The sequence below is a fragment of the Boleophthalmus pectinirostris genome, unplaced genomic scaffold, assembly GCF_026225935.1.
Source record: "Boleophthalmus pectinirostris isolate CB_2022bp ecotype Guang Dong unplaced genomic scaffold, ASM2622593v1 HiC_scaffold_20, whole genome shotgun sequence".
NCBI classification, from domain to species: Eukaryota; Metazoa; Chordata; class Actinopteri; order Gobiiformes; family Gobiidae; genus Boleophthalmus; species Boleophthalmus pectinirostris.
The window spans coordinates 13,219,693-13,247,673 of record NW_026571153.1 but is presented as its reverse complement, the minus strand read 5'-3'; the positions used below and the strand labels follow the sequence as shown (position 1 = coordinate 13,247,673).

The 27,981-nt window shown below is 37.6% G+C and overlaps 1 protein-coding gene across 1 annotated transcript in view; it reads left to right on the top strand.

Moving 5' to 3' along the window:
- The window catches only part of LOC110159332 (phospholipid-transporting ATPase ABCA1-like), a 234,285-nt gene that overhangs the window by 117,975 nt on the left and 88,329 nt on the right, over positions 1-27,981 (top strand). The window contains exons 33-36 of the mRNA XM_055156114.1: positions 12,297-12,391; positions 14,095-14,200; positions 22,305-22,379; positions 27,493-27,662. Of these exons, the coding sequence (XP_055012089.1) occupies positions 12,297-12,391; positions 14,095-14,200; positions 22,305-22,379; positions 27,493-27,662 (446 nt within the window). The remainder of the gene's footprint in view (positions 1-12,296; positions 12,392-14,094; positions 14,201-22,304; positions 22,380-27,492; positions 27,663-27,981) is intronic.

Genomic DNA, 27,981 nt, shown 5'->3' with positions numbered 1-27,981 from the left:
TTAGGGAAAGAGGTGTTTTTACGTTTGTGACAAAATATAGCTGCAGTTTTCTTTACGTGTAATGTGAGACATGAATCATCTAGCCACCTTGTGACTAAGTATAACCACTTGGTGAAATATCTGACTTTGTCTCCTGTTTAATTTTTGCTGTTTTTTCTCAACAAATAGTTTATTAAGATTAAATCCGGCTTACTAACTACTAAATTAACTGTAACCCTAACTGTAAGTCTGAAAGATTATTTGTCTGTTTTACTCGTTATGAATTAAGTGTTTGTTCATGCTTTATTAAAGTTAGATAAAGTGTAATTACTAAATCATTGTTAGCTGCAGCCCTACTTTCCACGATATCTTTATCATTACATCATTAGGGCAGTTTTTTAGCTGGAGTTTGCACTGTTAGCTCTAGTTGTCATCCTCTTTTCTTACACACGACATATTTGGGAGACTCTGAACCAACAGCTTTCTAAACCAGGGCACAAAACAACATCTAAAACCCTCATCATTTGCTTTGCTTTTTCCCCTCTTTCCTTCCGCTCACATCTTCCTGCAGCAAACGCCTCACAATGTAATGTCCCATTTCACACTCCCCACGGATCCGCAATGCCTCGTTGATCCCGCCATCCGCAGCCACTTTGAAGAAGCCACTGTCCAGGTTTCATTTTAGAGTCTGATTGTGTAGACAGTTCGACTATAGCAACGGCCTCTGGGTAACCTTTTTCTTTACCTGACTCTCGGCCCTGTCTCGTGATAGGCCCTGTCAGAACATCTCCCATTTGTCCAGATGTAAACTTATCTCTGTCATGTCTTCACCACTGCCATGCACAGAGCTGTTAGTTAGACCTGACCTCCTTTTTTGTTTTCATCCTGCTCTGTTCTCTGCACAATTTGGAAAAGGTTTTTATTTGAAATTGCTGCTCCTTTTTAACTAATTTAAAACTTGAATGAACTTGGATAAATTGTAGTCGGTCAAACGTAGAGTAAACATGTTTTATTCAAGTATGTATTCATCTTGCTCCTTATATATTATACGAACATTTCCACCACTTTTCATATCTTTCTTTATTTTTCATGTTCAAGGTGCATTTAGAGTTGTTTTTTTAATTTATTTATGTATGTACTTGTAAGCTTTGAATAACTTAATGGTTCATTCATTTATCCTTCTCTTAGTTCAAATATAGGAAAAAAAAACTTGCATATTATGTGATATTTAAAAACATATTTATCGGCTAAGTAGTAGACGGACCTGTGTTGTACTGATGCCCCTGTTGGCATTAGAGCAGCCAATAACATGTCTAAAATAATGACAATGAAGACAGCCGTAGCGTGTTTGTAGACTTTATGTAAATATGTAAATTAACCATGTGTTTGGAACCCCTGAGGGTATTTTCAGACTTTTCAAATAGATCTCGACTTGAGACAGAGTAGGTTAAAAGACTGGGAAAGGCTTGTTTAAAAAAAAACAAAAAATGTAGTTGCTTTTTTCCCCCTTTTTCTTTTTTCCATTCCAAAATGATTTGTTATAATAATGTACAGATTATATAATATCAAATAGTACAGAGCAAATATTAACCTTTAATTCATTGCCTATGGAGCAGGACAGGTACATGTATATAATTCATATCACAAGATTCATTTCAACTTTAAATAAAATTGTAGGTACTTTATAATAGAAAATAGTTTATTAATAATGATTCAGGCTCAGTAACTACTTAATGAAATGATAATAAGGTAGTAAGATAATAGTAATTGTATTATCATTTTACAGCTTTAAAATGTATTCATTTATTCATCTTGTGATTCTTTCATTATATTTAACGTGATTAAATTTGATTTTATAAAACTGTGTTAGCAGCACGGCAGCTTAACCAAGGCAGCTGTGCTTTGTTAACATACTGTATGTAAATTAGCCATGTGGTCAGAAACACAAGGCACTTTTATGTTTATTTAGTCCCCCATTAGCATCTGGTATAATTTCATAGATGATTTTGCTTTGTTTTTTTACAGTTAAGATATAATACAAGTAGCAGAACAATATTACACAGTTGGAACATTTGTTAGAATGTGTAGGGTAATGTGATACGTAAGTGGATGCTACATTGGGTGCACTTATTCTCTATAAAAAACCCATTATAAACACTACTCCTTCCTTATGCTTAGTTACTTCGACTTGCATCATTCCTGCTGTATTTACAAGATCTGCATTTTGTCTCAATCTAGATGCTGTATAAGTAAATAGACCATGTTCTCTTCCTCCTCCCCTGGCAACAACCTTGGGGATATGAATTATGATTTTTTTTTTTTCTTCTTCAAATTAACAAAAGAACGGCAATGGCATTAACGGTAAGTACGCGCCTCATCTGCAGTTACTTTCGGCATAATTTTAATTTTTCCACACCAGGAGGCGCTTTGTAGACGAACGTTTCATCATTGGCAACACTTTGAAAGATTTATATCACTCTGCTTGCCAGTGTCGTCCCTGCATTAAGAAACGTCTTTTTATATAATACAGCTGTCATGTAATATTAACAATTTCTGCTATATGGAATCTAAAGCGCCCTGTATTTCCTGATTGACTCCTGAAACTGTCATATATATATAAAAAAGGCCCATATATGCACTTAGAGTTTGCACATACGCTATAGGAAACATACATTTTTCATACGTTTTTGCATTGAGGGAATTAGCAGCCCACCTATACGACTGCATTGTGAGGGTGCATTCCTTTTGACCTGAAAGGCTTTCTCTATCTTGAATAAATCATGACAAAAAGTAGCGCTCCTTTTCATCCCTTATCCTGACCATCCTCGCAATATGGCCTTGGAAAAAAAAAAAAAAAAAAAAACCCAACAGAAGGAGGAGGAATCGCGTCCAGTGCACTGCGGGAGGCAAGCTTGGATCATTGTTGCCATGGAAATAGCAAGCAACAGTAAACCCATTATCAATTCCCAGCTATTGACTCCCGTTTGACGGCGATATTAGCCTCCCAAGATGAATAACTCATGGTCCAATGCGTGCGGAGGAATTGATAGCGTCGCCATGTTTACTGCATTACCATTGATGTCTGTATCATTCCACTATAGGGCTCCCATTAGGCATAACATTATGACCACTCAGAGGGGAATGAACAGTAGTGATTATCTCTTTGTTATGGCTTACATCTGGTTGGCTGGAATGTAATGGTGAATATGTTGTTGTTGTAAATCAGTCTATCAGGCTGTACTCAATTTTTATTTCTGTATACTTGCAAGGTTTGTTTGTATCCCAGTACAGCAGCAGCAGCAGCTCATAAGGTAGAAGTGAGACTGTTGTGTAAAGGGCTGCTGGATTCTGGAAAAATATCATTATCACGATTAATTTGGTCAATATTGAAATCACGATTATTCAAATGATTATTTTTTAGTTACACAATGCATTTGTGTAACACATTGTTACAGATAATTTATGCAAAACTTTTAAACTGAAAATAAATAAGGCTACAAATATGTACCCTAGAGCAGTTTTCTTATGTATAAAACATAAAATGAATAAAATATACTTTGAACATGAAATAAGGCAAAGAAAAACTTAAATGTATCCAAAATAAACTACATATATCCAGCTTTTCTACAATCTACAATTTACAATAAATATACTTATTTATATAAAAAATATCCCAAAATAAACTTTGCCAAGCTTTATCGTTAACTCGATTTTATGAGTTTGGAGATCGTTTGACACACACATCGAAATTAAACATAAAAAAATGAATCAAAATTAAATTAATTGCACAGGCTTAGTTGTGCACATCTTATTCTCCTGACAGCAAAACTTCGAGCTTGTCTCTGAAAGTTGTTAAAAGCACTTATAAACTTATCGTGGTGAATAATTAGCTTGCTCAGAATGATAAGTGAGGACCTCTGCAAACCAAATAAATAAATTATATTTTTCACAACAACTTGCAGGAGTTTCATTAATGGGATGCTTGCTGATTGTATTGTGGCAGTTCTCTGAAAAGGGAGAGCAATGGGAGCGGAGATTCAGTGTCAAAAATTAAAGTGAAATTTATAAAACATGATAATACATAGATTTTGGCCAACATAGCATTTTGAAAACAATAAAAGGTATCACGGTGATCAAAATATGTTATGCGTTAGCAGTTAACACCGCATAGAAGTTAAGTACCCTCTCTTTAAGGCTAAGGTACACATTACTGTCCCTGTAGGCAACTTGTCACTACTTTTGATTCCCTTTTTTTAATGCTGCTGGGACAATCTGTCAGAAGCTGGAACTGACCATTCTCCAGATCTGAAGTGCTTGGTCAGGACTACTTTAGCTGGAAGATTGTGCCTATTGTGCAAGCTTTAGTTTGATGGGGGAAACCGAAGTACCCAAATTAAACCGACCTAAACACAAGGAGAACATGCAGACTTTGCACTGGATCTGGGAACTAAACCCATAACCATCTGTGAGCAAAGAGTCACTATGCCTCCCTATGAATATGCTGTAATAAAGTGTGAATTGACAAATATTGAACCTCATAATTTATATTTGTGACAAGACCCTATAATTTACTATATTACAGCAAAAACCTGCATTTAAACTAAACTAATTTTATCCCCACATCTGTATTAAATATTATTGGTCAGTAGAATTTTGTTTTGTCATCTGAAATCCAGCAATTGTGGTAAAGCTTCACAATGGGCTGCCTTTTCTGTCAAAACATTACCCTATAAAAAGAGTGTTATTTATTTTGATGTAAGTACCAATTGTAATCGTACATTGATGCACAAAAAGCATAGCAACATCTGTCTAAACACTGGCGTTTTGCAGACAGACAAAAGCTGATTTAAAGGGCTCATATCATGCTTTTTTTTCTGATCTGTTACAACGTTGTTTCCTCATCAAAAACATACACCGAGTTTCGTTTCATTCACAACAAACCCTGCTTATTTAGGCTGAGCTTTTCTTTCAAACAGAAACGTCTCTTGTTTTCTTGTGATGTTATGTCATAAAGGAAAGGCTCCACTGTGTTTTGAAACTCCATACACCTTCAGTAGAATAATTTGCATAATTTCAGTCCTGGAATTGCCAGTCTCTAAAAAAAAGGTAGATGCTAACTTAAATGAGATGTATAATAAAGGATCACTCAAACATGTGTGAATGAAACAAAACACTACTCCAGGTATGTTTTTGAGGAGGTCACTACATTATCACATGACTTAAAGTTCACAAGAGTTAATTTTGCGTAATATAGGACCTTTAAACAATGGCACACTGAAGACTTTTTATGCACTTCTTCGTGGCGCCCTCATTGAGATTCCCAGTGTCGAATCAGCAGCCCTGACATATTATTGCTGTCTTATGTTATCATTTATTCATGCAAGTCAATGAAATGATAATGAATGTGTAAACCTTAAGTCGTAGAACATTTTTCTCCTCCTCGACATTGCACCAGGCTATAAGTGTAGTTCATCTCTGTAGCGGTGGATTCACAAAGCCCAACCGGTTGACATAACTCCTCCCTGTCTGCTTTTTTATGGCGCTTACTACTACTACTACTAATTTCACTAAAGCATGGTAAAAATCAGTTTATTTACAATTGTACTAAAAATCTTGCCTGTTTACTTCCAGTTTTTAAATGTTGGTGTTTATAATAAGGGCTGGGAATCACAGAGTCCCTCACTATTTGATAAGATGCATGATACATGGTCCATGATATGATATTATCATCATATGCCTATACATGGGATAATAGCAACAATATTTCTTTGTTAAACAGCTACTACTACTACTACTACAAAGTTAATATGAAATACTTATTTTTTAGTCGTAAACAGTGAATATACCAAGTGTCTTGCATAAAAAAGTTTTCTACCACTAAATAAGAAACCAAATTGTAGTGCTGTCACAAAAAACATAGCTTCAAAATACGTAAAAATACATAGATGCAGCAGCCAATATATCAATATTCTGATATTTTTGCACACCCATATTTATAATTGTACTTCCTAATTGACCAGGCAGCCAATATGTACATGTAGAGCTAATTCTATAACTGTCAGCAACCATCATTATGATCAAAACTAGTCTAAATTAGTTATGGTTAGACTAATTGCAGTAAACGACAGCTTGAGATAGCTCTTTCTTTATTTTAACAAGAAGAAAAGAACTGCCCAAAATGTGACTACACAGTTCCCTTATGGGCTTGTGGTAAAAAAAGGGTTGTGGGTGAGTTTGTAGTCCATTTAAATTGCATAATTATAATAAACAATATCAGTCCTACGTATCAACTCAAAGATATCAGCAGAGCTTATCTGCTGTCGGTAGCTCTGAATACTAAACAATCATATCGGCATCAGCTATGAAAATACCCTTTTTGGTCAATTTCTAATGACAACACTTTTATTTTGTTAAAGCAAGGTTTAAATTGTAAATCATCCCTGCATTTTGGATGACATTTTCAGTGTTAGTGACATAGGAAGAGGTTTTCCATTTTAGATCTAACTGCTACTGTACTTTTCCTCTCAGCTCTTTTCCACAAACTGCCACACAACTCGTGCAAAACTATTTTTATGTACCACAGGCACTATCCCACTAAACCAAGTAATAGCAAAAACATTAAAACCTGTCATTTGCACTTTAAATTCTCAACACTACTTCCCTGAATTCTCACATCCTTTTTTGTCATTGCACAACCTGTCCGCACGCGTCCTCTCAAGGCGCCATAGTAGAAAAACACTAAAGGTAAGGGGTAGTGAAGTGTGGAGAATAGATTAAGGGCATTGCTTGTATCGAAACACAACAGAAGGCGTCTGGTTGAAGGCAGTTGTTGAATGCAGATATATGTGGCTAGATTGCTCATTATCGGCAGCACAGTAGTTAGAGCTGTTTTAATTGAGGGACACAGCTGTTGATTGGTTACGCCCGGGGGTTACACAACATATTGTCAGTGCGTCCTTACAACAGTTTGGACATACACAGTGGAGACAGTGGTACACAAGGTAAGCTACTGTAGGTACTCAATGGGAGTTGTTAATTGCTTGTATAAAAAATTATATTGTAAAGGAATTCAATAATCAGTAATCTGTTTTTTTGGTAGGCTTTTGTATCACTTTTTTTGTTTTTATTTTGTTTTTATCTTTCAGAACAATGTTACAGTAATTTCCTCAATTATTATATATAACATTTATGGACTTTACTAATTGGCGTTTAACATAAAAGAAATAGTTAAGTTTCTTTTCCAAAGTCTGAACTCTGCTCTAAAGTGCATATGTTTACTGACAAGGGACTGTCTGGAGCCTCTCAACATGCTGCTCATTGACTACCAGAGATGACTTATTGAACTTCATTAAAATTTGATCAATTGCACAGCCCTAACTATTAGTATGTAGCAATGTTCTTGTTATTGATTGAAACCTACCAACTTCATCCCCAAGTTGATAGTAATGGGAAAAAAGTAGCATCATTCTATTAAAAGGTACGTTATATAACTGCCTGTCTCCCTGATTTGTTCAGTATTTCTCCACTGAGACCTTTAACCTGCCACAGGCCCTGTAAGCAATTCAACAACTGGTTTCATGCTCAGTGTATCTTATACAAGCTCCAGACACTAATCCCCATACAGCCTGATAAATAAAATAAACACATTTGTAAATATTGTACATGACGCACTATTAATTATTAATTATGCATAGACAACCATTTAAATTACTCAAAATTTTCACTTTATACAGGCATTTGATTTTTCAGGCTGGAATCAAAATCATTGGCGTTACAAATCTTACTTTTAAAGATGCACTGCGTAGCTTGTCAGGTGGAGGGTCCGCCACCTGTTTGTCTCCATAAAGACATTATTGCTTTGCCCAGAATTCTCCTAGCCAGGCTGGCGCCACCTAGTGCCTCTGCTCAATTTCATTTCTCTCCAGCGACTAGGTCAGGAATCAGAATACACTAGACGGTTTGCAAGAACCAGTCAGTCAATCAGTGAAGAGCTGTGAAGCCATGAAGTCAAACTGAAGCGCCTGTCTGGGTCCCTTTTGTGGACCCTGACAGGCGCAGCACAACAGTAAACAAAGCGGTCGAGATGGATGTAGACGAAGCCAAACATTCTGTGTTACCAGTGATTCCCAAGATCAAGGATTTAAAGCCAGAACAAAGAAAATGTTTGGTGAATTTTATCAAGGGGAAATATGTTATTGCCCTTCTTCCTATGGGATTTAGAGCATTACATATGTCACGACCAAATAGCAGCGATTGGTTAAATAAAAAAGTACCCATCAACTAACGAGTGAACGAATCCTAATGCTGTGAGGTCAGACGGTTTCCACGAAGTGAAACCGGCTGACAAATGAGGCTAGAATTTTCCACAGTACAGCATTAAAACATAAGGTCTCCATGGGGATGAATGGTTGGAGCCACCAGACAAGTTATTCAGATCTGTGGAGAGCAAGCTCATGCACAGTAAAGATGTTTGTTTTGAAGGTATTTGGGTTTGAGGTTTGGCCAACAGAAACACCTGTAATGGAAAAAAAATAAAAAAATCTAGATGTATGTTTAATACCTTACTTGAACATTACAGGCAAAGCAATAACATCTCCATGGAGACAAGCAGGTAGTGGACCTTCCCCCAAAATGTTACATAGTGCACCTTTAATGAATAATACTCAATTAATCAGTACAACTTCACACCTCCGTCTGCTTGCTTTGTACATATGCCCAAGATAACATTTACCTTGGAGGGTGCGAGCGATAAAACGCACGCCAAGTTTTTATATGAACGGTCCGCAGTCTCTTATCGCCGCAGTGGTGGAGCATGCCAAGTCATTCACCCCATTTGATTACCCCTTAGTTTACATTTCTCTCAACTCTGTTTGCATCATCAGCTATCAGGCTGCTGCTGTGTACCGGGGAGCTCATGTCATGAACTGAATCCCAAACATAGTCAAGATAACATACAAGGAAACTGCAGAGGAGAGACCTTGGTTTCACACTATAATGTTATATGCCTATTTGAGTCACTTCTGACAGGATATGGACCCAAGCCAACATAATTAAAACCCTTGCCGACTGCATTCTTTGGCAGTGCCAGTGGAGAAGCGCGCATTTCTTCCATTTTGTTTGTTTTTGAATTCCGATGTTTTTGTGAAAGGAGAGTATGTTTATTCAGAGATAAGCCAAGGTTGCCGCCGCATTCATGTGTGTTATCTGTGATTCCTAAGCCAGATGGGTGCTCTGCTTCCACTCACTCCTACCACCATGTCTTGTCTTTTATACATTTGATTATTCACTATTTTTCCGTATCCTTCAATTTACCGTGTGCGTCTTAGGATTCATAACAAATTGACTGTAATTATGTGTTTTAAGAGTGAAACATAATATCATAGTACTGTTTCTTACAAAGGTGTTTAAAACTATAAACGAAAATAGCTTTTAGTTTTTGCTCACCAGCCAAACCTTGCTGGAAAAACCTGCATCTGACCTGTAACATGGCCTGGTAGCATCGCCTGCTTGATAGATAAGTTTAATGCCATGCTGTGGGGCATTCCCTGGAAAGCAATAACCTCTCAGAGATGTAGATGTCAGATGTTCTCTACTAGAAAAGTTGCACCTTTAACCTTTGTTTTCTATTGTAGTGTTTATAGTTGTTTAAAGTGCTCATTTTTAACAACAAAGGTGCACTAAGTAACTTTTCTGATTAAAGGTACTTGAGTAAATTACAAGTTAGACCAGCCATATTGTGCAAAACACTCTGGGCAAAGCGTTAACATCTCCATGGAGACAAACAAATGGTGGACAATTCGCCAGAAAAGTTGCATAGTTGACTTTAATTGTGAAATAAAATGGGCTTTTAACTCAATAAAGTTAAAGGTGCACTACGTTGCCTGGGGTTTCTTCACCTGCTTGTTTCTATGGATGTCTCTGTTATGACTAGAATGTTCCACAGTACGACTTTAAATGGCTCTACCTTACATTTATTCAATTACAGATCGTTTTATAGCTCAAAAATACCTCGAAAATCAGGCATTCGGACTTTGAGTGGGGTCACACCTCCACATATCTGACCTGTAACTTGGTCTGGTTTGGTCTCCATGGAGATAGAAAGTTTTAATGTCATACTGTGAAACATTCCAGACAAAGCATTTGACGAACCCTCCGCCAGAAAAGTTACATAGTTCATCTTTATTTGTGAATAAAAATAGTCTCAATAAAATTAAAAGTGCACTACATTGATTGGGGTTCCACCACCTGCTTGTTTCTATGGAAATGTCACTGCTCTGCCTGGAATGTTCCACAATATGGAATTAAATGACTTAAAACCTTACATTTGTTCAATTACAGGTGGTTTTATGGCTCAAAAATACCTAGAAAAATAGGCATTCACTGTGAGCAGGGTTACCTCTCCACATATTTGACCTGTAACTTGGTCTGGTTTGGGCTTCGTGAAGATAGAAAGTTTTAATGCCATACTGTGAAACATTCCAGACAAAGCATTTGACGAACCCTCCGCCAGAAAGGTTACACAATGCACCTTTAGCTCGGTATGTCAAATTGTCAACATTGAACTCTATCCTGCGTAAACCACTGCGTGTTAACCAACCAGGGGGGTCTCTCACAAAGGCGTCGCAGGCAGGGGTCTTAGTGGCTCTTTATCAAGGATCACTCTGCTAATTACCCCCGTGTTCCCTCTCGAAACAGACACCGCCGCCGTGTATTTACTGCCTGTATCCGTCCACACACAGCAAGTGTTGGTGCTCTCTTAATTGGATGTTTGAACGCACCCATTTATCCTCAGAAGGCCATCTAATTAAGGCTCCTCTACATTACACAGCACTGGGGTAGCGATGCCAGCGGTCTGAGTTTTAGCAAGAACGCCCATAGCCTAGCCTAATTGACTATTATGATCGGGTCGAGAGAGTTAGGTTTGCGGCGTATAGCACCTGCAAAATGTACGTATATTTTATCTTGAGGAAATTTTGGCATTGTGTTTTTATGGGTGGCTGGGCTGCGATTGCGGTTCGCTAGTGATTATAAAGTTGCTTATAACAAAGACAAGGAAAAAACTTTAGCTAGTTATTGTTGTCATGTTGAATCAAATAGTATGCAAAGTTTGTAATGTACGCTGTGGTCTCTTGCTGAACTTGAAAACTTATTTGAAAAGTTGCTAGAAAACTAAAAGCTGAAAGTGAAGCAACAGGAAGTGAGCATTTGACCTTAAAGTCTCTGGGGACCTAACATGGCGTCTGTTTACTCATAATTTTATGGCCATATTAAATTGATTTCTGGTCTTGATTTGCAACTGGAGTAAACTTGTTATGATACATACTTGGAATTAAAAAGTTGTTTCAAACTTGCAAACTGCTTGCAGGCAGTTTCTATATGGTGCAATGCTTAAAATGTTAGGATGTAAAACTCTGACCAAAATCTTCAATGTACACTATTCAGCTAAAACTTTGTAATGGCTGTTTGTGTGCTCATTTTCTATTATGTTATGTTATTTTACATGAATCCATATAATGCCCCAAGTCATTCATAAACTAAACTTTCTTGGTACATTAGTTACCACAGAAAATTACAAAAACAGCAATCAATTTTTTCCTCATTCGCCCCAAAGCTCTTATTTGCGTGAGCCTGTTGTATAATTATAATCCGTGACAACCATGGATCATTATGTCATAATTTGCATATTTTAAATGGCAATATTAGTCTAAAATCGCTTGATAAAGGTGCAGAAATCAGTTCAAATACAACTTGAAGAGAGTAAATGAGAAAGACAAACAATTATAACATGGTTAAAAAGTCTATTTGGCATAATTGTTCTGCTTTAAAACTGATGAAAAAAACTTAATACTATTATATTACAACAAATTTATAGAAGGACAGTTCTTTGCATGTGAATTCATAACATGTAGAGTTGAAATCACAAAAATCAGCTTTTACAAATGGGTAGGGAATCCTGACCTTTTATATTGTCCTAGGAAATGTGCTAAAACCTACCTGAAAATGTCTTGGTTGGGATTCAAGTATTGTGTAATGCGTGAATAAACGGTAAAATGTATGAAAATGAATAAATATAAATAATAATGATTTTTTTGAAGGATTACATTACTAAGTTAATTACCATTTTATTAGCTCTTTTTGTGGCATTTAATATTAATTTTTCTAGACCATATGCTTTACTTAATATTGTAATTTTGCACATTTCCAAAGCAGCAATTGATCACACCCACGTCTACTTTTATAATGAAATTGCCTTGCAGAAATTAATTAAATCTTCTAATTATTTGTCTTGTTTGTGTTTTTTTTTTTCTCTTTTTCAGAGAGTCCAGAACACAACAGACACCCTGCAGAATATGACTGGCCGAAACATGACCGATTTTCTCATCAAAACCTTTGAAAAACAGGGCAAAAAGAGGTACTTTCACTTCTAATATTGTACCAGTAACAGCATAAAAACCCTTTGATTTTAGTGCCATTTTCTGACAAAGAAACATGTGTTATAGTCCCAGTACTTTGATATTTTCAGGATGATTTTTAAAAAAGAGGGCAGAGATGACTAGCTTGGTTACTGTTGCATCCATTTTGAGAAGGTCAGGCGATACTTGAATGAATGAAAGGACATGGTGGTGCATGCTGCGATGCCATTTTGGTTGCCACGAGTTACGGTCCTGTCGCAGTCTGACAAATCCTGCTGGGGCGCTCTTAGATACGCTTCCTTTAACCTGTCATTTTACGCCAGCAGCACATTCACTGCCGACTGCCAACATGATTAATAGTTAAGTGTTTGGATGGTGTGTGTGGGAATGTTATTTTTGTTTCTATAGAGGTGGAACAAGAAATCTATACTGAAGTTAGACATATTGTAACTAATGTTGTCAAAAGTATTGAAAAACAAATAATAATCCATACTGAAACTAGTATCGGAAGTAACTAGATACTCATTTGAGAAAGTATTGATACTAACAAAGTCACATTCACAGGAAAGAAATGATACTTTCCGGAATAGCTTTAGAATGATCTTGATCTGTATCAGAACAAATATAAGCGCACATAGATTAGTTTATGCCCATGGACCACTATGGAACTTACCTGGACAACTGAGGGATAAGGCTACATGGTAATATGAAAGAAAGTACTACCACTGAATACTGAAAATGTCTTTCTGTTGTGTTTTTTATTATCACCGCAGTATTGGAATCGGCATTGAGTATCGGGTCTGTTCCTTAGTATTGGAATCGAGTCTGAAATTTTAGTATTGTGACAACACAAACTGCAATAAATATTGACAAAGGTGTAACTATGAGGGAACTTATCGTGCTTGCCTCCATTGGGATGTCATTGTTCTGCCTAAGAGGCTCCACAGTGTAGGATTAAACTTGTCTACAGGGACATTTTTGAGCAATAAAATCACATGTGCTTCAATAAATGCAAAATGGATGTTTAATGCTGTACTCTAGAATATTTCATGGAAACTCACACACACTAGAAAAGTTACATTGTGAGTAAAAATGAATGTGGCCTATTGTTAAGTTTCGCAATACTACATACATTTTAGGCTAAGTTTACACTTTGTAAAGTGTTACCACTACTGTAAGATTCAGAAACATATATGGATAAGTTTAACCTGCACTACCATTACACAGACTAACATTAATTTCCTGGAGACAATCCTAATCTTAACAATAGTCACTATGATAAATACTTGCCCAAATACACAACAATAAAATACATTTTGTTGAATACTACTACGTAGTCATAAAATGAGACTTTATATTTCTGTGACTTCTGTGATTTCTGCTCCATAAGTGCATACTTGTCACAATAATACCCCCATGATGCCTCATTTGTATACAGATTTTGCATGAATTTACTTCTAGTTTTAAGACTATATACACAATATTTAAAATAGCATATTTAAACATGCATATATCCAAAACAGGAATGACATCTGCCATCTCTTCTCTACATTGAAAGAACATTTTACCCAAAAAATATATTCATAAATGTGTGTGTGCTCTGAAACCGCATACTCTTCAACATATGCAGTATATTGTAACAGTGCCCCCACCACTTTGTACACATACTTTTACTTGAACTTTCTCATATCCCACCTTACAGATATGGAGGCATCTCGGTTGGAGGAGTCAACTCCCAAGCACAGCTGACTGAAGCGGAGATCGAACACGCCTTCACCGATCTCAAAGACATTCTGAGTACACTGCAAGTATGAGCCCACATGACCTTCCTCCACTCAAAGAGCACTTGTTGATATTGAATTACTGTTGAAAGGGAATGTGTCTATTGTTGGGAGAGGTCAAAGGTTGTACTATTCTAAAATAAATACAAGAATAGTATGCAGCATAGCATAGCAGTGATGGGAGACAGAGTGGCTGCAGTGTATGCAGTATGTGCAGTAATATGAGCAACTAGTAGTAGTGGTGTGACACAACAGCAATTCTGTAATTTTAAGCAGGAGTCTTAAAACGAACAAACAAAAGACTTAATTTCAAAAGAACAAATAAGATAAGATACAAATATATGATAACCGTGTCCCTTAGTCTTTGTTTGGAAAATTTCACTGTTGCAACATACAGTTCAGAATCAGAGAGGCACACTCAAACATCAAGGGAACTAGAAATTGTTGAATACTTACTTAATAGAAGCAAACCTTATTAAGTACTTACTAAGCCTGAATCATTCTAAAGTGATATGTTTTTGAGCCTGCTTTGAGTTTAATTTATGATATAAATATATACCGTATTTTCCAGACTATAAGCCGCTCCGGAGTATAAGTCGCACCAGCCAAAAAATGCACAATGAAGAAGAAAAAGACATCAAATCATCAAAATCATCAAAAACAACAAAGTCCCACCGGACTATAAGTTGCACTTTTTGGGGAAAAGTATTTTATAAAATCAGAGACCAGGAACCGACCTTTCATCTTGAAAGGCAAGTTATAGTAATAACAGTAGAATAAAGAACAACAGGCTGAATAGGCATTCATATGTTAACGTAACATATTAACCATTATTCAGATAACTATAGCTTAAACAACAGAACATAAGTTTACCAAACTCACGATCTCACTTCAAATCACTAAATCCACTGAATTCTTCATCCTCGGTGTCACTTCTGCGCGACCGGAGATAAACCATAGATCCATGATGTAAACGGAGCGCCGCTTCCTCTTCTGCGTAGCTGTCGTCAGACTCAGCATCGGTTCCAGTTAAAATTATTCTGGCCTTTCTGAATCCCATCAGGATGGTTACGGTTGTCATTGAAGGTCAGGCTTTGTTGATTCATCCAGTGACTTTCAGGAAAGTTACATGGTGCACCCGCCCGGTTGCTGTGTAGCTGTGTTCTCCATTCCCGCTTTCCGCCAGTCCCTCACAAGTTTCTCGCTCACTCAAAACTTCCTTTCTCCTGCTCGATTACTGTTTTCAGCTGCATATTTCACTGTTTGTAGCTTTTACTACAGGAGACATGCGCAGTAGAGTGAAGTGACAGTTGTACAGGAGTAAAAGTAGAACTAGATACTGACACACAATCCTAGAGTGCCCTCTCGTGGCTGTCAGTCTGAAAATTTTAATGTATAAGTCGCACTGGAGTATAAGTCGCAGGACCACCTAAACCATGAAAAAAGTACGACTTATAGTAAAATACGGTAGTTATTATAAAATGTTACTTTTACCCAGTAACAGATTGGCGGCCAGGTTCCAGATCATCTTATAACTGGAAGGTTGGCAGCTCTATCCCAGCTGTAACTATTGGATGCTGACTCACTGACACAGGTTTGTTAGCCCCGGTCCCAAAATCAGTGTCTAAAATAACCACATTGTTTTATTTCATTGATACTTTTAAGTACACAAATCCTGAACATCCCCTGTGTGCTTTCTGAGTCACCTTCCTGTGTGAAATGTCCTTAGTCTGAGTTAATCATCATTACTATTGTTGTGACATTTGTCTAGTGGCATTTACCAACTTCTGCTCCTCTTATTGCAACTTTCTACTTCTTTTCTTCTCCAATTGGTTGTTGCGGCCACCATTTTTCTTCTGTAGAGACTGCGGTTTGCCGGTCTTCTTTCTAAATGGAGCGTGGAGTTCTTTGTCCGCCAAGCTTTGTGCCTTGGATACAGGTGAGGTTGCTTGCGGCAGAGCCACGATGAGGCCTTGAAAGAGGGAGAAAGGATAAAAACGGCAAAAAAGAGCGAAAGAAAGAAAGAGGCGCGGTTAAGTTCTCCAAATGGAATCTGTTGAGTGACCATGGCAACAGGCATCGCTTTCAGTAAATGGACCAATCTAGGGTTTTGACAGAAAAAGAAAGGATAAACACAAGGTCCATGGGCATTCGGCAAATTTTCACCTTTTAAACTGTCATGCTTGAAAACATTTTTAATCTTAACAAGGCCAAAATGGAAGAGAGGCCTATTAGAAGACAACCATGTTTATGACAAATAAAAGCAAGGTTGTACATGTTAAAGGATGAAAAAAATAAATAAAAAATGTCAAGAAGGACATGCTGGTAGAACATGCAAGGCCAAATCACTGTGGACACAGAAAAGCAGCCTGAAGGAGATGGCTAAAAACGTAAATATAAAAAAGAAATAAAGATGCTTCTTGTGGATGGCACCTGCTTGTCTCCATGGAGATCTTATTGCTTTGCCTGAAAACCTCCACAAATAGGTGACACCTCCAGGCAAATGTACAGGTCAGATCTGTGGAGATGTGATTATAACAACGCGTTTTTGTAATTAAGAATACATCAACGTTGCAACTGTAATCTACAAAAGCTATGTTTGATTTGAACTCTTGCACACTGGTCCTTTAAAGCTACCATCTGCAATTAGACCTGTCCCAGTTGTATTCACACATTTCACCACTAGATGTTACCTAAGTTACTTCTGTCTGATAGTGTACCGGCTTTGGTCTGACCAGAGAGCACAGGTGAGCCTAAACAAAAGCCAGGTGATGTGAGGGATGAGGGGGAAACATGTTTCATATGTGCCATCTATTGGTGAACAAAAAAAACCCCAAAACAAATACAGATGGTAACTTTAGAGCCTCATATTGTCCCTGGAAACTGCTTGTCTCACTACAACCATTTTGACACAAACCACTAGCTTTTTTGCACCTGCCCAAACCAGAAAATGGGGTCTGAAAATTTCTCTTTAATTGCAATCCTTGTCTCGTAGGTAAAAATAAGGGCTTTGTGTTGCGAGGCATGATGGGAAGGATGAGAGGAAGAAAGTCCACAAGATCCAAACTTATAATTAAGGCAAAACAAATCTCGAGTGGCAAAGTGTGTTATTATGTAGAAACTGTTTATATTTTTGTAGTTACCCCATCCTACAAGATACAAGTGGTCTTTCATTTTCCTATCACAGTCATTGTGGACAAATTGGATGACAAGTTCCATTACATGATACGGGCCATGCTAATTATTGTTGCTAATTAGGTTAAATTAACTGTCAGAAGATTCCAAACTGTATTCGGTTCTAGGAAAAGCAAAAGACAGGCGAAACTATTCTGTCAAAGTAGGTAATTAACTGGGCAAAAATCATACACTTATTATTATTATTATATTTATTTTGGTCTAGACAGTGGTTATATTTATATTTATACATTTTTTTAATCCTCTTGGCTGTTACCTTGTAAGGAGTTGTAATGGCAATTCAGCTGTCTATCTGACCCAATTCTCCATCCACCCATTTTCTTCCACTTATCTGGGGCCAGGTCGTGGGGACAGCAGTCTAACCAGGGACTCCCAGACTTCCCGCACCCCGAACACTTCCTCCAGATCCTCCGGGGTGACCCTAAGGTGTTCCCAGGCCAGTTTAGAGATATAGTCCTTCCAGCGTGTCCTGGGTCTTCCTCTGGGCCTCATACCGGTGGGAGATGCCCGCCACCTTAATTTGGTAGAGTGGTTTGAGTGTCCAAATGTTTCTGGGTGCTATGTTGTCGGGATTTTCATGTCCCTGGTAGGGTCACCCAAGGCAAACAGGTCCTAGGGGAAGGATCGGACTAAAAGCAGTTCAGAAGCCCTTAAAATGAGCAATAAAGCAAGGCCAGTTATCACTTATGTCGCCCGGATTGGCATTAACGGGGCCCCACCCTGGAGCCAGGCCTGCGGTGGGTGCTCGAAATCGGAAAAAAAAAAAAAATCTTTACTTTGTTTTGATGACAGAGAAGCCATTGAACTTTGTGCCAATTTCTAGTTCATGTGGATTGGTCTGGAAATAACATCTCCATGGAGACAAACTGTACCCTCAACCAGAAAAGTTACATAGTACATGGATAGATGGACAACATTCAGCTCTGCGTAAGCCATATATAGACTAGACTGTTAGTGCCCTTGTGGATTACCGTCCAGAGAAGTCGGCCGCACTTGTATTTCCTTGTTGTCTAGTTTCCTGGTGTCTGGCTGGTCTTCAGGTCACAACAGCCATTTGCAAGAGTTCAAGTATGTGGAGCCAAGGTCCACGGACAGAATAGAATAGATGGAGGGTGGCTCCTTCTAGGACAACATCCACCTGTCCATTTCAGATTTAAAGGGCCCATTACATTATTTCTGAACTTAATGTTGTTTCCTCATCACAAACATATTTGGAGTTGTGTTTTTGTTTTTTGTTTTTTCACACAAACCTTGCATATTTAGGTTGAGTTCTTTTCTCAAATGAATGTGTGATATCATGTGGTAATACGGGAAATCCTCCACTGTGTATTTAAACTTCATACACCTTCTCTAGAATCATTTGGATGATTTCAGGATTTGCTTATCTCTACTGAACTAAACGTAAAAGGTAGCTGTTAAATACTACTTCTGCATGACATCACAAGGTGGAACGGAGCATTTTGAGCTTTGGAGGTGTACAGAGACTAATACTTAAGGATTACTCAAATGTGTGAATGAAACAAAACAACTCCAGGTAAGTTTTTGGGGGACTTAACAATTTTTGAACACAGCTTTAAGCTTAGTCATTTTTGTGTAATATAAGACCTTTAAAGCAAAGTATATATTTTGAATGGGGAAAATATAACAAGAAGTTGAAATGCATGAATAGGGTGACTCATGCAGACAAGACAACAGTCACCTCTGCACAGGCGACAGAGACTAAACTGTTGATCTCTGTGGATTATCTTCGGCCATACTTGAGTTCCCTTGTTGTACAGTTACCCTGGAATCTGGCAGGTCTACAGGCCACAGCAGCCACATTGTCCTTGAGCACGGATGAGTTTGACGGGGATTAGATGCAGACAGCCGCTGGCCCGCTCCTCATCTGGGTTTAGACTCTGCTAATCCTTCACAAATACTGCCTGTTTGGTGCTACACTACGCTGCCCACCGCCACTAGAAGAACATCAGTATACACCAGTTAGGCTGAAGACAATCCCTATTATTCAGGGAGACGATGTAAGAAGTCTTGTTACAGTTCAAGTGAATTAACAACTATTGAATCAGTTATTATGCGCAAAACTTGTAAGACAATGGTGTAAAGAACCAGAAATTAATGCAACTACCTCACTTTTTTTTTCCGTAACCACGCTAAACAAACAAAAAATAATAATAATTGCACTAAATTCAGAAGTAGCAGACATTTCAGTAACAGTTACAATGGAAATACAATCAGCTGAGATAGGAACGGTGGGAGGTAAGTGGAATTAAACTGTTTTTTTGCTACAATGAATGCTTTTATTATTTTAGCAACTGAATAAATGCAAGATACTCAGGTTAATGCCATAATTTTTAACATTCCAAGAAAAGCAATAATGACTCTACGGATATAAGCAAGTGGTGGACACAAGGATCAGTAGTAGAAGAAGCAGTAATTAAAATATTTGTATTAACCCCATAGTATAAACATTCATAGTAATACCAGTTTGATTGCAAGTACGACCAGGTGTAGAATCAGATCCATTCACGGGTTTCAGAATGATGAAAATTGAGGACTGTTGCCATAGAAACTGACAATTTAAAACAAATTATTACCTCTTTTGAATGATAGAAAGTCTTCAAAATGTCACCTACAACAGGAAGCTAAAACCCATGAATAAAAAAGGTAGTAATAGCAGTTGGCATTTTTTAAGTGCAAATGTAAAACGCTGCGTGTCTAAGTAGAAGGAGTGAGTAGTAGTTTTACTTAAGTGCTTATTTTGAATGTTGTTTCCTCTTCAACATTATCCGGTATGAAAATCTGTCCTTGCTCTTTCCCTATACGTAGGTGTATGCAAAGTGCGTTGTATACTGCTGTGTAGCCGAAACACTCTGTAAATATTGTGTTACGGTAAAGCCAGTAAGATGCAGGCAGCACCCATGACAGAGCAAAGGGAAGCTAAGAGGAGCATATTCCTAAAATATTTCCAAATTTATCAGGTGCCACAGAGCAGCACAGCGTTGGCGTCGGAGTGAAGGATTGTGGGACAGGAACCACAAAAGCGCTCTATGATCTTTTTAGGAACCTGTCTTGAGGCTACACGTATCTCCTGCTATCTTCCACATACCGGTACATTTGAGCTTTTTCACCGAGGCACCAGAACGCGCGCCGATGTCTGTGCTGATTTTTCTCCTCTCATTCCTCGACCTCCCTCTCCTCGCCCCCTCCCTACCTGGCCCAGTCCTCTTCCTCACAAATGATGAAGGCCAGGAGGTACATTTGCATTTATATCACATAGCGTAATGTGTTCAGTGCTTTACGGAGGACACAAGCAGCAGGGTGCATTGACATAACACTTTGGGAAAATCGCACGCCTGTCATACCGAACTCTCATCCCAAGCTTCATTTGACGTACAGTGTGATCTGAGTATAGTCCCGCTTTTATATGTCCACTTGAGACTTATCTTGTCCACAATGCCACAATTGGAAGAAAGCAGACACTGTTTTGTTGTTGTTATTGTACCGGTGGAAGTATTGGAAGGGAGTTATTATTTGCCTTGTCAAAAGAAACATTTGTTTTAGTAATTCTGGACTACTGTCACCGAGATTTGCTTTGGTGAAAACGGTTTTCATCATTCCGTTCAGCAAAAACAGACTGTACGAGAATTGTGGTTTCAGCTAAATGAAGCGTGCGTTGTCTTCTTTAATTTTCAGAAAAAAGTAATCTGAAAATACATTATTAATATGCTGCCACATGGAAGAGGCTCATTTGGCTGTAGAATCTATCTTTCTATAGATTTATTTATAGATTGGTGCACCTTTAAATGGTAAATGGTCACATGGAGTGCTACCTTCAAGTGCTTTACGTCAAGGAACCACTCACCCACTCACACACATACAAGCCAGTGTACTCAGACACGGGTGGTGAGGTCGGTTAAGTTTCTTGCTCAAGGACATAACAACAGCATTGCCAACCTTTGGATCAGTGGATCTGATCACTCTACCAACGATGTTCATGTTAAGAATGTGATTTGTATTGCCAGCCTTCGGATCAGTGGGCAAACACTAAGCTACTATCGCTCAGGGAAGTAAATAGTTTAAATACTGTAATTTATAATATTTATACCTTATAATCACAGCATCTTAATTAGCCGTAATAAAACGTCAACAAAGACTGAATTCATAATGAACAAATAGTTCATTAAAAATGATTCAGGATTATAATTGCTTAATTAGGGGTTTGGGTTAAGTATTGATTAAAAACGCACAGTGTAACTTTTCTGTTTGGGGCCCTGCACGTGCTCTTCTCTATGAAGACAAGCAGGTGACAACACCAGGCCAAGTTACAGGTCAGATCTGTGGAGGAACAATCTTTCAAACAGTGATGTTATATTTTTTCCCCAGGTATTTTAGAGCAACAAAAATATCTGTAATGAAGTAAGTGGATGTGATACTGTTGAACCATTCAGGAAAATCAATAACATCTCCAAGGAGACAAGCAAGTAGAATACACCCCCTCAGGAAAGTTACATAGTGCACTTTTAAGTAGTTACTAAACTTGAATTATTCTTCATAAACGGTTTATTTAGACTAATTAAAGTGTAGTTATTATAAAGTGGCACTTAATACCCTATTATACCCAGAAATAAACATAATATATTAAGCAATTACTTAACATTTTTAGTCTCATTTCCCCTCTGCAATGCTTTTTAATTATTCCTCACTGTTAAATAAAACAGAGATGTCAAGAAATGCAAGAAGCCGCGTTAACAGGGACACAGCTCTGTGGGATGTAAGTGGCTCAGTGAACCCAAATCTTCTACAGAAGTCTTCATCTTCGTCAGCCTCCTCTTCATGTTTTTGCATTTCAAAGAGGTCTGGTGGTTTTCCAAGTGTGTCCAATTAACTCCAACTCTCCAACTTGTTTTTCCCTCTTGTTTTTCCATATCTTCATTAGGATAACGTGACTGATGAGTTCCTGCAGAGGGCGCAGGCTCTCTCCAAGCAGCTCGGGACCAGAGACAACCTCAAGGTAATGGTTGCTAACTTTTTGGTTTTGATTTCACAGTTTTTGTCAGGAAAAAATATCTTTGTGTCACAATTATCATGCCTGCATTTCTGGTTAATTTGGTACTGTTATAACATGCATACAGAAGTACAATGGATTTCCTTACAAACCCATAACTGATGTCAAAGTAAGACTGGACGTTCAAAAATGCTGAATATAAATCTAAAGCTGAATGTACCAATGTTTTGCCCATTCTAGTATTTTTATGTGTCTTCTATTTCAATGTGGATGCTTGATAACTTCAATCACAAACCGTTATAATTATACATTTTCAATATAATAATCATTGTACCATTATTGACGTCTTTTGGCTACACTGTCTCTATTTTACAATCATACTGAATAGATTTTTAGTCTGTGATAATTTAATTAAAAATAATATGCATTACTGAGCACTTAAAAACTGAACTTTGGTTGAGGTTAAAAGTTTCATTACTGATAGACCGAATACACTGTAATCATAGGTGCAAAGTACTCATTATTTTAAATTCTGTTAAGAAAGTGCATTGATTAATTTCCTTGTTAACGTTACAACAGATAACTTATTTTCACTTTGATTTATTAAGGCCTTCCTGTGGCAGCTATGACAGCGATGATTAAAAATCTTAAATATAACTCTGTTAAATTAATTACACTAGGATGTGTGATTCTCAGCTTTTGGATCAGTCAGTAGGTGGAAAGTTTCAACTTATTTAAGATATAAATACTGCTGTACAGGAAATAATAAAACAGTTTGAGCTATAAGTAAGGCTGTGCAATTAATCGAATTTTGATCACGATTTTGATTTGTGTATCACACGATCTCCAAACTCATATAATCGAGTTGAAATGATTTAAAGCTAAACAAAGTTTATTTTTGAGATATTTTTTTATATATCTCATATATATTTAAGTATATTTATTTTATTTTTTTAAATATAGAGATTATAGAACAGCTGGGTATATAGCTTATTTTGGTTACATTTATGTTTTTCTATGTTCAAAGTATATTTTATTAATTTTATGTTTTATACATCGCAAAACTGCTCTAAGGTTCATATTTGTAGCCTATATTTATTTTCAATTTGAAAGTTTTGCATAAATTATCAGTAACAAAGTGTTGTTTTTTTTTTTGTTTTTTTTTTGTTTTTTTTTTTTTGTTTTTTTTGAGAAAGAAATGCTGAAAAAATGCATCAACTAAAAAATAATCATTTGAATAATTGTGATTTTAATATTGACCAAAATAATCAGGATAATGATCAGAGATTGAAACATAATTGGTGTGACAAAGGATCAGATATTGTGTGAACTGTGGTTAATGCATGTTATGTTGAAATGCAGACACAGACTTAGAGTAAGCTAGGAGTAAAGCTAGGAGTAAAGTTGTAGTAGTATAAAAGTGTACTATAAAGCTTTTCTTAAATTTATCTGTCTCCAGGGAAGCAGGTTGTGGATGATTTTGAATGTATTTTTATAGACGTTTAAGGCCGTACAGTCGTACATTCCAGAAAGAGTAATAACATCTCCACGGAGAGCCGTTATGGACCCTGCACCAGAAGGGTATACTTAGTACCTTAGTAGCAGCAATAGTAGTTTAAATTATGATAGCAGTAATGGTAGTAATAGTATTTTAAATCATGACACTTGAATTGATTTCCACCGTATACTTGTTAAGCCTTTTAACTTATCATTTTATAGGCTTAAGTATATTCAAAGCGTTTCTGTTTTCATGAATCAGACCTGAGCTTTAGACCTTTGAGGACTTTAAAAGATAAAACGCTGCGATGGGGAGATCGTATCAACTGCTGCGTAAGCCTGTTACTGACTTGACTTTGTGCTGATATTTATCACATTGTGGGGGACTTGCTTCTCTTATGGGGACAAAATCCAGGTCCCCATGTTGCAAATCCTCTATTATCAAATCAATAACAGCATTCAAAGTTCAGATATGGGTTAAATATGTTAAGAGGGTTTAGATTAGTCAAATAATAACTATGGATAAAGTAGCACTGCTTAACTTTGGTGGAGGTTCTGCTGCTTGCTTATCGCTACCGAGATATTACTGCTTTGTCATGCATGCTCCAAAGTACAGCATTAAAACTCATCCCTGCTGTAAATATTCAATTACAGGTGTTGTTACTGCTAAAATACCCTGATAAACATGCATTCTTAGCAGAGCCCTGCACGAGATAATTTTTGGAGACCTGCACCAGTGTACTACAGCACCACACCCCCCACCCGTTAGCCCGTGATTATATCAAAGTTAAATCCACAACCGCCCAGGATCTGTTAACATTCCACCCATTACTTGTCGTGCATGTGATAAATCGAGGTCAGCCCATTAGTCCAACGGCATAATAGTTCAGGACTAAACCAGGACTAAACCAGGACTGAACCTACACCGTGTCATTGGTGGATTATAACTATATGCACGCCTCAACAGGACTGAACCAGGACAAAACTAGGAAAAAAAACAGGACTAAACCAGGTCTAAATCAGGACTAAACCAGGAGCGCAGCCACTGAGCCGATCACCTACGCTGATGGTTTTATATAATAAATACACAAAAGTCTCTCAGCCTGGTCTGCCATAGTTTCAGGAAAAGACCAGGAAATGGCACTTGTTTTCAGGGCAATGAACGTTTTTTTCTCCCGTTTGTGATTCATTTGATTCACTTGACCCGCCTGTGTGTATTCACTACCCGCCCGTAAAATTCCAGAACTATTTAAATTAAATTTTCAGCAACTATTTGCGGGTACCTGGCACAGTGCAGAACTCTGATTCTTGGTGTGAACAGACCTGCCTCTGCACAGATCTGACCTGTAATTTGGTCAGGTTGGGTCAATTACATGGAGAGAGAAAATTTTACCATACTGTGAAACATTCTGGACTAAGTTCTCAACATATCCATTAAGACAAGTAGGTGGCAGACCAGAAAAGTTACATAGTGCACCTTTAAAGTCAGGCTCAGCCTCCAGGAAATAATAATAATGTAATGTCCCCAAGAAGGCTGGAAACCCAATTGTGTGTGCATTTGTGTGTGTATATGTGTGTGTCTGTGTGTGCGTACATGTGTGTATGTGTGTGTGTGCGTGCGTGTGCGTGTGCAGTCTCTGATGCACAGCCGTTCTGTTAGACTGACACTCAAACACCAACCCGGTCTTAATTAGCGCTGCGCGATCAGCAGGGGGCCCCACTCTCTTTCATCCTTTTCTTCTGAACGCCCCAGACGCCACACACTCGCAGAAGGCGGCCTTACATTAAAAAGGAAAACTGTAAAAATAAATAAAATAAAATAAAAAATACAACCTTTTCCTCTCTGCAGCTCGTGTGCTTTGGCACTATGGGATTCCACCAGTCACAGTAAAAGCCTTTATCTCCCATTGAATAGAAAGTTATGTTTGTCAGTGGTGCTTTTAGTTTTATAAAACACTAAAATATAGTAATTTGAGCCTTCAGTGGATGAAAGAGTCTGAATTTTAGATTGAAATAAAGACATTTGATCGCAGAGTGAAATCTGAGATCTGTTTTATTATTAATGGTCCTTGTGTATATATCATTTCCGATGGTTATTGAATTATTGGTTTATTGAGTCTGAATGTAGTGCTTATATTGCTTAGATGGGCAATTTGTCAGTCTTTTCCGGGAAGGGCCTGCCACCTTCTTGTCTCCATGGATATGTTATTTCTTTGCCTGTAATCTCCCACAGTGTAGCATTTAGCCAGTTTAGCCAATTTATCTAATTTACAGGTCAAAGAACACATTTTCCAACAGATTTTTTCACAGCAATAAATACACCGATTGAATAAAAGGAATAAATACAAAATAGAAAAGTTAAATGCCATATTGTGGAACTTTTCAAGCAAAACTTGAGCATATCAGTGGAGACAGAGAATCAGAAAAAGTCACGTAGTGCATCTGGTTATTCCACCAAAAAGTCAAAATAAATGAAAAAGTATTATACTACTATAGTAGTATAGTATGTTTTATGCATAAATTGTATATTTTTATTTGCCATACTCTTCAGTATCTATTTCTCAAAATATGAACAGTTAAAAATGCTAGTTTAGACATATTCCATAGAACAGTTTTTACCGTGGCCAGCTCAAATGGAATTACAGCGCTCGTTTCTAGACTGTGGAGAAAGCTGTTTGTCGCTGCTACAGAATCCATTCAGGACAATATTGGCTGCACAGTGCTTTTAAGAGCCTTTAACAACACCTGATTACATCAACACCAGCTATCACAACACACCAGCCAGACACTAGCAATTATGTGCCTTTGAACTCTCTCCCACCTGCGCTCCCTGCATGTTATCGCGCTCAAAGCCAAATAAAGAAACAAACATCTCCAACTGGGATGACACCAGTTGTCACAGAATGGTTCTTTGAAAATGGGGCCACGTCGAGGCCAGCTCTAATTGCCAAGAAAAGTTTGAAAAGAAAATGCACCTTTAGTTAACGCCAGCAAAGGTGTAAATTCTCTGTAATTATTGGAATGTGTCTTTATTCACAACCAAGCTGATATTTATGTCAGTTGTTAGTGCTGTGTTTCAGATGGCATCACAACATTCTATTGGCCAGTATTATGTTTATTGCGATGTATAAAACTGTCCTTACTCTGATTAGGCTTGGATTTCCACAGAAATTACCATAGACCCAGAAGAGGGCCTACACTTGTTTTTCCCCATGGCTATAATATTCAGTGTTACATAAAACATGTTTATCTCAATGGAAAATGTCCCAAAGTTTGGCTTTAATTTTATTTTTTTCTTGGAATCATGCAGGTGACATGCCACGTCCAGAAAGTCACATAGTGGTACTTTAAGTATAGATGGGAACAGCTAAAATATATATAGTTAAAATGTAGATTTTTGTTGTGGTACAGTGAATTCTTGAGGTCAGCTGGTATAATGATCAGGTTCAACATTTGTGAATTCCCTTTTGAATAATCCGTGGCAAAGTACAGTGTTATTAATACGAAACATTGTCTCTTGGCCTCATCTGGGCGTATGACATCATCTAGTATCTGAAAATCACCAGTGGTATTTCTGCTGTAGATTTTCAGACTAATGTTTATGTATTTTGTCCCTGGGCAGGTGTGGTTCTATAACCAAGCCTGGCACGGCATGGCCTCCTTTATAAACGTTGCCAACAACGCCATCCTGAGGGGCAACCTGCCAGTGGGACAGGACCCTCTCAGCTACGGCATCTCTGTGTCCAACCACCCCCTCAACCTGACTAAGGAGCAGCTCAACTTTGTGGTTATGTGAGTACGGCTCATATTAGATATAAGGCATATATTGTGCGAAAATTGTCTTTTTACAGTGTCCATAGAGATGGCCCAATGTGGATTTTTGAACTAATACTGTATATGTATCATGTATTTATAACATTTATCTGGGATATAAAATCATTAGTTGCATGATTGTGTAAACATACAACCCTATATTTAGCCCATTTGCTCTTCTGTTAATACAGGGGTCTCAAACTCAAATTACCTGGGGGCCACATTAGATAAAGTCTGAGTGAGGCTGGGCCGCATTGTGTATTCGATAAATAGCGGTTGCACAGGAAAAAAGGAGAGA